Source organism: Salvelinus sp. IW2-2015, linkage group LG3 (assembly GCF_002910315.2).
Source record: "Salvelinus sp. IW2-2015 linkage group LG3, ASM291031v2, whole genome shotgun sequence".
In the NCBI taxonomy this organism is placed as follows: domain Eukaryota; kingdom Metazoa; phylum Chordata; class Actinopteri; order Salmoniformes; family Salmonidae; genus Salvelinus; species Salvelinus sp. IW2-2015.
Window position 1 is genome coordinate 20,771,512 of NC_036840.1, and position 12,238 is coordinate 20,783,749.

Below are 12,238 nucleotides of genomic sequence, written 5' to 3' on the forward strand. Positions count from 1 at the left end.
ATTTCTTGCTAGCTATCTCTAGCTGTAGCCACCGAAAAATGATGAGGGTAAAAAGTCCGTCCTCCACTCCTCCAATGACATGACATCCTCCCAGAACCTAGCTAATGTTAGGCTCTGTGTTTTTAGCTTGCTAAATAAATTGGTAGCTACAAGGGTGTCAAACTAAATCAGGGCATGGACCATATTGAAAAAACACAATGAATTCGCGGGCCAGACATAGCCGGTAGGGATATCCTTGTCTCATCGTGCACTAGCGACTGACTCCTGTGGCGGGCTGGGCCCAGTGCACGCTGACCAGGTCGCTAGGCGTACGGTGTTTCCTCCGACACATTGGTGCGGCTGGCTTCCGGGTTGGATGCGCGCTGTGTTAAGAAGCAGTGCGGCTTGGTTGGGATGTGTTTCGGCAGACGCATGGCTCTCGACCGTCGTCTCTCCCGAGCCCGTACGGGAGTTACAGACAATTGGATACCACGAAATTTGGGAGAAAAAGGGGGGTCATTTTTTCAAATAATAATAATACATTTGGATTAACTAACACAACTAACACAATTTCTAAATGACCCCATACATACATGGAAAAAGAAAAAATTGTGTTCATTAAAATAATATCAAATTGATCAGAAATACAGACATTGTTAATGTTGTAATGTCATAAATGACTATTGTAGCTGGAAACGGCTGATTTTTTATGGAGTATCTACATAGGCGTACAGATGCCCATTATCAGCAACCATCACTCCTTTGTTCCAATGGCACGTTGTGTTAGTTAATCCAAGTTTATAATTGTATTTATTAATTTTTTTACCCCGCTTTTTCTCCCCAATTTCGTGGTATCCAATTGTTAGTAGTTACTGGGGTCACTTAAACAGACAAATAAATACAACAAAAAAATACAAATTAAATAAATACAGACACAAGAAAAGAAAAGAATAATTGAAAAAAAAAAGTTTTTGACAGAAGTCACTTGAGCCCAGTCTGACACAAAGAGAAGATTCATATGGTAGACAAGCCTACACACAATCGATATACACACACCATTTACCAGAAAGAAGATACATATTTTTACTATTTAATTATAGGAAGCCCTTTTTCTTTTATTCCATGCTTTATGTAAATATTCCGCAAACGTAAATACACAATGGACAAAAAAACATTTAAACGTCTCCTCATCACTAAGCCACATAATGCCAGGGTATATCTGGTGTGCTTTCGGGAATAAGAGCAGGCGTATATCGCGGTAGAAAGGGCAATAGAGGATAAAATGAGTTTTGTTCTCTATTTCTTCGAGGTCACAATCTAAAAATTATTAGCTGACATGTTTTATTGAGTGACTGTCAGTGACTGACATAACAAGAGAAAAACTGCTGAGGCACATCCCAATTTCGAACTTGCACCTGGTGTATTCTAATATTCTTACTCTCAATAGAAAGTTGAGACCCCGACTGAGTTCCCCCCCAAAATGATGTTGTTTATGCTTGGAACTGCATGTATCATAATTGAAATGACCATGAACAGCAGGAAAGATCCCAGATTGGGCCTTATAACTGCTGTCCAAACCACATCAAGAGATCCAAAGCTGCATCCTAGTATTAGTGATAGGATATGTTATTGGTTTCTGTTTTTTTTAGGGTACTGTCTTTTCAGCCACACAAACCTCATGGTTCTATAATGTCTGTGTTTCAGGCTTCATTGAGTCAGTGTGTGTGTGTGTGTGTGTGTGTGTGTGTGTGTGTGTGTGTGTGTGTGTGTGTGTGTGTGTGTGTGNGTGTGTGTGTGTGTGTGTGTGTGTGTGAGTGTGCACGTGTGTGTGTAGTTAAAATGAAAGCAGAATGGGAAAACCGAAGTAAACCATGAACATGTCAGAAGCTGTATCGTGACTCTGTTCACTTCCTCTTCCTCTTCCTTTCGAGTGAGTGAGTGAGAGTGAGTGAGAGAGAGCGAGAGAGAGAGAGAGAGATACAGAGATACATACAGTGAAATCATTTGAAAGGTGCTAAGGCCGGAAGTGTTCGGAAAGAGGAAGTTGAGAGTTGTGAATCAGAGACCAAAAATTGGTGTGAAGACAGAGATACACTCAGAGAAACACGGAATGAGCAAATTAGAAAAAGTATGGTGGATTGGAAAAAAGGACAGCGGTAAAAAAAAATAAACGGATGAAACTGAACTGGAAAACACAACAAAAAGACAACAAGTGAAGAGGAAAGGAGAAGGCTGAACATTGTGACAGATGACAGAGTCAGATATGAGAAAACGCTGTGTCTGCACTCTTTTGGTCCTCATGCTGATACAGACAGGTTGGTTAGACTAACTCATTTAGAATAAGATTCAAGTTTTAGTTTAGCAAAAACTGAATTAATATAACAATTGAGCATGTAAAAAAAATTGACATATTTCTGTTGTGGTCTTCAAAAACCCAAGGTTTCATTACATTGCATTGTTATGGTTATGCAATACTAAAACCTATTTTAACAGTTGAATGTAGGGTAATACACATCCAGCTGATTTAAAAAGTGCAAGTTTTCGACAAAAAGAAAAGTATGTTGCAGGTTTTGACCTTTGTGTGTGTGCGTGTGTGTGCCTACATGTCTGAATGCAGTGGTGGAAAAAGTACTCAATTGTCATACTTGAGTAGAAGTAAAGATACCTTAATAGAAAATGACTCAAGTAAAAATGAAAGTCACCCAACAAAATACTACTTGAGTAAAAGTCTAAAAGTATCTAGTTTTAAATGTAGTTAAGTACAGAGGTGGAGAAAGTACTCAATTGTCATAATTGAGTAAAAGTACAAAGTAAAAGTAAATGTTATACATCAAATTCCTTATATTACGCTAACCAGATGGCACACTTCTCTTTAAATGTTTTATTTTATTTACAGACACACCAACACACATAATTTACAAACGCAGCATTTGTGTTTATTGAGTCCGCCAGATCAGAGGCATTATGGATAACAACACGTTAAACTGATAGGTGCGTCAATTGGGCCATATTGCTGTCCTGCCTGAGCATTTGAAATGTAACAAGTACTTTTGGGTGCCAAGGAAAATGTATGGGAGTAAAAAGTACATACACTGAGTGTACAAAACATTATGGATACATACTCTTTACATGACATACTGTAGACTGGCCAGGCAAATCCAGGTGAAAGCTATGATCCCTTATTTATGTCACTTGTTAAATCCACTTCAATCAGTGTACATGAAGGGGAAGACACAGGTTAAAGAAGGATTTTTAAGCCTTGAGACAATTGAGACATGAATTGTGTATGTCTGCCATTCAGAGGGTGAATGGGCAAGACAAAAGATTGAAGTGTCTTTGAACAGGATATTGTAGTAGGTGCCAGGCACACCGGTTTGTGTCAACAACTGCAACACTGCAGGTCAACAGTTTCCCTTGTGTATCAAGAACGGTCCACCACCCAAAGGACATCCAGCCAACTTGACACAACCATGGAAAGCATTGGAATTAACATGGGCCAGCATCCCTGTGGAACGCTTTCAATATTAGGAAGGTGTTCTTAATGTTTTGTAAACTCAGTGTATTTTCGGGAAAGTAGTGGAGTAAAGGTAAAAGTTGTCAAAAATATAAATAGTAAAGTACAGATACCCCAAAAAACTACTTAAGCAGTACTTAAGTATTTTTACCTAAGTACTTTACACCCCTGTCTGAATACGTGTTCTAGTGTCTTTAGTGTATGATCCACAAAAACATGGTGTCAGCATTATTTCACTGGAAGTGGCTGTCGTTTTTACTAGCACCTACACAACTTTGCCGCAAAAACGTCTACTTTGTTACTTCCCACAGGCATGACAGACAGTGGGATTTCTGTATCTCACAAATGGGATGGAGATCACCTATCTATCACCTGTCGTCTCATGGGGGACAAAGACACTGTTTCTCAGATCAACTGGGAGATGACCAGCAGTTCGAACCACACCACCACCAGATTGAAACTGGGCATCTTCCATCCCGTGTTCGGTACTTAATATAATAATACATATTAATACATAATACATAATAATACATATTACTTGCTTTAACTTTGACTATTGATTATTGGTCCCAGTTTACAAAAGAACTGAAGGAAGGCAGAATTTACATAACATAAAATGCCATAAGAATAACACACTTAGATATATAATCTAATATATATTAATAATATAATATATGCCATTAAGGTACCTACGTGTTCCCGAAGTACAACGATACTGTGGAGATCCAGGGTAACGCCTCCAGCGGCAATTACACGCTCAGGCTGAGAGGTAGCACTGTGTTGGAGGAGAGTCAGTTCTGCTGTAAATTCATGACCTTTCCCTCTGGAGCGCTGGAGCAGTGTACAAATACCAGGATTAATGAAAGCACAGGTACTCGCTCTCTCTCTCTCTCTACCTTTATCTTGTTTGTCTGTTTCTCTCCTATCCCAAACATCCTGTTATTTCCCCTCTTTCACTTCCTCTCCCCTCTCTGGTTCCTGTTCTTTATTGATCACAACTATCCATAAAAAACATTAAAATAATGTTATTTCACAACATTCACCAAAACACAAGTTCAACCTTGCCATTACAACCCACTTGGGTTAGGTAGTGTTTGTATGCACAATTTTGTGTGAATTTATGTGAGCATGTTTAAATGTGTGTCTATCTATGGTCTACTCACAGAGGAGGCCCAGGAGTCAGAAGGCCCACAGGGTTTACTAGAGGAGAGACAAGTGGAGCAGTGGGCTCTGCTAGTAGTGGGATCTACCATCTGTCTCCTCAGTATCGCCATCTCTCTCTACTACTGCTTGAAGTATTGCTGCAGACACTGCTGCCGCAGGTACCTACTCGTCAACCAAACCCATTCTCTCTCTCTCTCTCTCTCTCTCTCTCTCTCTCTCTCTCTCTCTCTCAAAAGTTTGGAAACACCTACTCATTCCAGGCATGCCTTGTTAAAAGGTCATTTGTGGAATTTCTTTCCTTAATGCGTTTGAGTCTATAATTTGTGTTGTGACAAGGTAGGGGTAGTATACAGAAGATAGCCCTATTTGGTAAAAGACCAAGTCCATATTATGGCAGGAACAGCTCAAATAAGCAAGGAGAAACAACAGTCCATCATTACTTTAAGACATGAATGTCAGTCAATACTGAAAATTTCAAGAACTTGAAAGTTTCATTAAGTGCAGTTGCAAAAATCATCAAGCGCTATGATGAAACTGGCTGTCATGAGGACCTCCACAGGAAAATGAAGACCCAGAGTTTCCTCTGCACACCCCTAGGCTGTGTAAGGGCTATTTGACCAAGAAGGAGAGTGATGTAGCGCTGCATCAGATGACCTGGCCTCCACAATCATCCGACCTCAACCCAATTGAGATGGTTTGGGATGAGTTGGACTGCAGTGTGAAGGAAAAGCAGCCAAAAAGTGCTCAGCAGATGTGGGAACTCCTTCAAGGCTTTTGGAAAAGTATTCCATTTGAAGCTGGTTGAGAGAATGCCAAGAGAGTTGTCATCAAGGCAAAGGGTGGCTACTTTTAAGAATATAAAATATAAATATATTTTGATTTGCTTAACACTTTTTTGGTTACTTTATGATTGCATATGTGCTATTTCATCGTTTTGATGCCTTCACTATTATTCTACAATGTAGCAAATAGTACAAATACAGAAAAACCCTTGTATGAGTAGGTGTGACCAAACTTTTGATTGGTATATAAATATATACACTGAGTATACAAAACATTAGGTGAAAAACATGCTATTTTCATGACACAGAGTGACCAGGTGAATCCAGGTGAAAGCTATGATCCCTTATTGCTTGAAGTGCCTTTGAATGGGGTATGGTAGTAAGTGCCAGGCGCACAGGTTTGAGTGCGTCAAGAACTGCAACCCTGCTGGGTGTTTCACACTCAACAGTTTCCTGTGTGTATCAAGAATGGTCCACCACCCAAAGGACATCCTGCCAACTTGACACAACTGTGCGAAGCATTGGAGTCAGCATGGGCCAGCATTCCTGTGGAACGCTTTCGACACCTTGTAGCCTCAACGAATTGAGGTTGTTCTGAGGCCAAAAGGGGGGGGGGGGGGGGGAACTCAATATTAGTTTTGTACACTCAGTGTATATACTGTATATATATGTATATCAATATCATTCATCTCTGTATCTCTCTCCTCTTTGTGTTTCTTTATCATTATAACTCTCTCGCATTCCTTCTCTCTCTTTTCCTTGCAAAAAATGTCTATCTCACTCCCTCTTTCTATATTATTTGCTTTATCTTCCTCTCTGTCTTCTTTTTCGCTTTTATTTCTCTCACAATCACATGGAAAGACGGGCCTCTCTCTCTCTATCAGTAAAGTTTCCAGTAGCACTGACTATAACACCAAAAGTCCTCAGCTCTCAGCTATCTGCTGTTATATATTTTTCCAGGAGGCGAGTGTTCGAGGTGGAGACTTATCTGACAGATCAGCATACAGACTCGGAGGTAAAGTTATTCTGTCAGCTATTCTTCCAGCTCAACATCCCCTACATACCTTTTTGACACAATGGAAAACAAATGAAGTATTGCAAGGCAATTCTAACCTAAAGCCCACTGAAAACGTCATTGATGTCACTGAAAGTAGGCTACCTTGGACCATTGCCAAAATACATTGGCCTAACTTCATCTAATGTAGGCTCCCTAATCACAAGCCTTTCTAGAGTCATAGAGATAAAGCATTTCCTCTCTCTATGGCTAGAGTGACCTCTGTAACTATAGCAACCTACGTTACCATGAAAACCCACAGGGCACCGTCACCACGGTTATCGCCATGGTTTCCTGTTGTTCACTGTGAATGATGTACATGTGGTTAGACGACTAGGTCATCGCTCCGCCGTTTCTCTCTCTCACACACACATACAAATACACACTGGTAAATGCGGTTTGATGTCTCGGCCATCGCTCATAAGTTTCTCACACTTTTTATTTTAATTTTATTTTAATTTCACCTTTATTTAACCAGGCAAGCCAGTTGAGAACAAGTTCTCATTTACAACTGCGACCTGGCCAAGATAAAGCAAAACAGTGCGACACAAACAACAACACAGAGTTACACATGGAATAAACAAACGTGCAGTCAATAACACAATAGAAAAGTCTATATACAGTATGTGCAAATTAAGTAAGATTAGGGAGGTAAGGCAATAAATAGGACGTAGTGGCGAAATAATTACAATTTAGCAAATAAACACTGGAGTGATAGATGTGCAGAAGATGAATGTGCAAGTAGAGATACTTGGGTGCAAAGGAGAAAAAAAAATATATATAAATGAAATAAATAACAATATGGGGAAGATGAGGTAGTTAGATGGGCTATTTACAGATGGGCTATGTACAGGTGCAATGATCTGTAAGCTGCTCTGATAACTGATGCTTAAAGTTAGTGAGGGAAATATGAGTCTCCCGCTTCAGAATAGTGTTTACACATGATAGAATAGAATAAAAGGACAACTGAAACATTAGTTACCAATTATTTTCAAAACAACATGCATATCACCTAGTCTCTCTTGCCCTACCCCCTCTCTCTCTATACCATCCAGGGGGTCACAGAGGAGCCACCCCATCAACCCACCCTTCCCTCACCCCCTCACCACCAGCTCCAGGGTTTTGACCCCTCTAAGCTGTACACTAAGATCAAGCAGGACCTGCTGTATGGACGGCTGTGGAAGGCCTACCAGGGGACGGCTAAGGCCTGGGGCCCCACAACACAGCAGGGACCACAGCAGCAAGGGCCACAACAAGCGTCAGAACTAGGGCCACAAAAGGTATATCTTTCTTTCAGAAGTTTTTTTAAATGAATATGTCTATGCATAAGGAAAGCTTGCCTTACAAAACAGTCAATTGAAAACAAAGAAATTGAAAAAGATTATACGACGTGAATACAAAGCAAAAATAATGTTTGTTGAAGCCTGTGCGTCATGCCAAATAACACAGAAATCACACACCTACTGTAGAGTATTTGATAAAGTCATCATCGTCATCAGGTCTATTTTCTTCTGGGGGATCATCGTGCGTCACAGAGAGAGGAACCAGAAGAACCGGAACTAGAACCTAATCTAGAACAAGAACAAGACCCTCAACCAACCCTTGAAGGAACCATGGAACCACAGACTGAGCCTGAACCTATCCATCCATTAGCCCTGGAACCTGGAACACAGATGGAGGTTCAAGAATCAGAATGTCATTTAGAACTAGAACCCAATTTCCCATCAACCCTCCCTGCACAGAGGGAGGAACTGGAACCAGACATGGGAACAGAGAAGGAGGAAACTGAAGAAACCAGAGACTAACCCTCCAGCGAGGAGGTTCATGAAGGGAGGGTGTGTTGTGTTGTTGTGTGTGTCTGTGCGTCTGTGTGTGTGTGCGGACCATGCGTGTGTACGTGTGTGTTGGGAGGAATAATGTACTGTTGACATTGGGTGCATAACCCTGACCTCCTAAGGTTAGCTGTCATTCAATACGATTAATACTTATTGCCCCATTTAGAGTGAAAATTAAACTCACAGGTAATCGCCATGGTTTTTTGTTTACTGTGAACAATGTACATGTGGTTAGACGTCTCAGCCATCACTCAGATGTTTCTCTCACACTCACACACACACACACACACACAGACAGACAGACAGACAGACAGACAGACAGACAGACAGACAGACAGACAGACAGACAGACAGACAGACAGACAGACAGACAGACAGACAGACAGACAGACAGACAGACAGACAGACAGACAGACAGACAGACAGAGACCGACTGACCGACCGACCGACCGACCGACTGTACATACTGCACACCACACACACACACTGGAAAACGGGGTTTGACGTCTCGGCCGTCGCTCAGCTGTTTCTCAAATTTGAGCTCGCAACAGTGTGGCATACAGTAACTGGTATACTGTTAACAGACAGAAGAAGCAGGGGAATGTCTTTCAAGCAGAGCTTTTTCAAGCAGAGCTTTTTTATAACATTTCCTGTATGGTCAAATTTAGTGCGATGTGAATAGAACATTTAGCTTTTAAATATAATAATGGGTTGCATGAACTTTAGATTCTAAAAAGAGCTGTTATAGCCAACCGATCTGTTATTGTAAGGAGCAAGACAGCGAGTGATTCTTATTTTGTGTATCTGGTTTTGTGATTGCAATTTCTGTATATAATGTAGGTCTATAATGTTTATACTTTTGTTTCAATTAAAAATCAGAACTAGCAAAAGTGTTTGAGTCCTTCACTTGACATCTAGAATATGCCTGCTTTTTTTGGGAGGCCACTGGGGGACGACACAAGACCATTTATTCACTAACCTCGTTCCCAGGAAATGTAGCACAACGCATACATCAACGGTTCAAAGTTGGCCTTAGTGGGAGTGACCATAGAATTCTATGGGAGTGACCTAACTGGGTAAAGTTTGGATAGTTCTAACCACAGGGGGTTAGTGGTAACTTAATTGGGGAGAACAGACTTGTGGTAATGGCTGGAGCGGAATCAGTGGAATGGTATCAAATACATCAAACATTGTTTCCAGCTGTTTGATACCATTCCATTCGCACTGTTCCGGACATTATTATGAGTTTTTCTCCCCTCAGCAGACTCATGTAGTTCTAACAGACTAATGCATGTAAAATAATGCGCTATGAGGTAAAGAATATTAATTATGGATACTAGATACAGTAGTTCTTCCACAAACCATTAGATAATAAGTCAAAACAAATAGGCTAGCCTAAATTGGGAATAGCAGTAGGCTACAATGGCATATGTGGCGCTTGTTACAATGACCTATATTGCAGTACAGGTTTCTGACATTTCCAGTCCAAGTCCAGGTGAAAAGTCAACTTTAATAACTGTTACGCAGAAGGCCCCAATTGGGACTAAAGTTCAATCCCTTCCTGGTATTTATTAGGCAGCCTGGTCTCACAGACAAGACGTAACATACTAAATGAAAAGCGGGGACACTCAAATAACTAGGGGCCGATGAGATGTTACATTTGGTATGGTTACATAAGACAGATGGTTACTTAAGGCAAGTAGCGCGAATGTCAAGCAACCCAAAGGTTGGGTGTTCAACTCTCATCACGGACAACTTTAGCATTTTAGCTAATTAGCAACTTTGCAATTACTTACTACTTTTTAGCTACTTTGCAATGAATTTGCATGTTAGCTAACCCTTCCCCTAACCCTAACCTTAACTCTTTAACCTAACTCACAACCTTAACCTTAACCCCTAATGCCTAGTTTAGCTAACCCCCTAACCCTAAGCATAAATCCCTTTAACCCAGAGTTCCAAAACTGGTGGCCCGCCAAAGGCTATAAAAACACGAGCAAAGACGTAAAAACACCAGCAAATCAGCTCCAAGTAATTTCAAATTAGAAAAGATTCCCAGGCATAGAGAGATATACAGTAATAGTCAAAAGTTTGGACACACCTACTCATTCAATGTTTTTTCTTTATTTTTACTATTTTCTACATTGTAGAATAATAGCGAAGACATCACAAATATCAAATAATACATAGAATCATGTATCAACCAAAAAAGTGTTAAACAAATCAAATATTTTATATTTTATATTCTTCAAAGTAGCCACTTCTTGCCATAATATGGACTTGGTCTTTTACCAAAGAGGGCTATCTTCTGTATACCACCCCTACCTTGTCACAGCACAACTGATTGGCTTAAACGCATTAAGAAGGAAAGAAATTCCACAAATGAACATTTAACAAGGCACACCAGTTAATTGAAATGCATTCCAGGTGATTACCTCATGAAGCTGGTTGAGAGAATGCCAAGAGTGTGCAAAGCTGTCATCAAGGCAAAGGGTGGCTACCTTGAAGAATATAAAATATATTTTGATTTGTTTAACACTTTTTTGGTTACTACATAATTCCATATGTGTTATTTGATATTTGTGATGTCTTCACTATTATTCTACAATGTAGAAAATAGTAAAAATAGAGAAAAACCCTGGAATGAGTCGGTGTCCAAACTTTTGACTTGTACTGTATGTGATTGTATACAAATGTAAGAAAGGATTGACATTATGTTTTAGTCAAATATTATATCTGTTTGGGCTCATTGCGGTCAATTTGCAGTTTCTTTAATACTTGAAATAATGGTCCGGCCCCCTGACCATCCGCTCAAGAAAACAAATCAGCCGGCGGCTGTGTCTAGTTAACCTAACTCCTAACCTTAACATTAACCCTAACCTCAGCCCTAACCTTAACCTTAACCCCTAACCATAACTTCTAACTCTAGCCACTAGCCTAGCATACAGTTGAAGTCTGAAGTTTACATACACTTAAAACTCGTTTTTCAACCACTCACACTTCTTGTTAACAAACTATAGTTTTGGAAAGTGGTTAGGACATCTACTTTGTGCATGACACAAGTCATTTTTCCAACAGTTGTTTACAGACAGATTATTTCACTGTATCTCAATTCCAGTGGGTCAGAAGTTTACATACACTAAGTTGACTGGGCCTTTAAACGGCTTGGAAAATTCCAGAAAATGATGTCAAGGCTTTAGTGTCACGTTCGTTGTATTCATAATAAGCGGACCAAGGCGCAGCGTGAGTAGAGTTCCACATATTTATTAAAGTAAACCATCAAAACAGCAAAGAATAAACGAACGTGCCATACGTAGCGCACATAGCACTAAACCAAAACAATATCCCACAAACGCAGGTGGGAAAAGGACCACACTAAATATGATCCCCAATTAGAGGCAATGATCATCAGCTGCCTCCAATTGGGAACCATACTCACACCAACATAGAAATTCATGACTAGAACACCACCTTGTCACGTTCTGACCTATTGCACCATAGAGAACCCCGAGGGCTCTCTATGGTCAGGGCGTGACATTTAGAAGCTTCTGATAGGCTAATTGACATCATTTGAGTCAATTGGAGGTGTACCTGTGGATGTATTTCAAGGCCTACCTTCAAACTCCCATCGCCTCTTTGCTTGAACTGAGACTCGCAAGCATTGGCGAAAATCAAAAAAGAAATCAAGCCAAGACGCGGGAGGTGCAGGAAGAAAAAACATTGATTAGTAACCTCCACAAGTCTGGTTCATATTGGGAGCACTTTTCCAAATGCCTGAAGGTACCACGATTCATCTGTACAAACAATAGTACCAAGGAAACCCCATGGAGCCCGCAGCCGTCCTACGCCGCTCAGGAAGGAGACGTGTTCTGTTTCCTGAGAGATGAACGTACTTTGGTGCGAAAAAGTCAAA

General features: G+C 40.4%; 1 protein-coding gene across 2 annotated transcripts; it reads left to right on the forward strand.

The window, feature by feature from the left end:
- Positions 1-1,959: 1,959 nt before the first annotated feature.
- si:ch211-196f2.6 (immunoglobulin domain-containing protein) lies at positions 1,960-8,665 on the forward strand. Of its 2 annotated transcripts, none has more exons than XM_023970788.2 (7): positions 1,960-2,294; positions 3,805-3,978; positions 4,179-4,364; positions 4,659-4,815; positions 6,400-6,454; positions 7,549-7,773; positions 7,993-8,665. In XM_023970788.2, exons 1-7 carry the CDS (start codon positions 2,228-2,230, stop codon positions 8,296-8,298), a joined length of 1,170 nt encoding a protein of 389 aa, XP_023826556.1. In that variant the 5' UTR covers positions 1,960-2,227; the 3' UTR covers positions 8,299-8,665. The 2 variants fall into 2 exon arrangements, with proteins under 2 accessions (XP_023826556.1, XP_023826560.1); XM_023970792.2 differs by having other exon boundaries at positions 8,029-8,665.
- Positions 8,666-12,238: the final 3,573 nt, after the last annotated feature.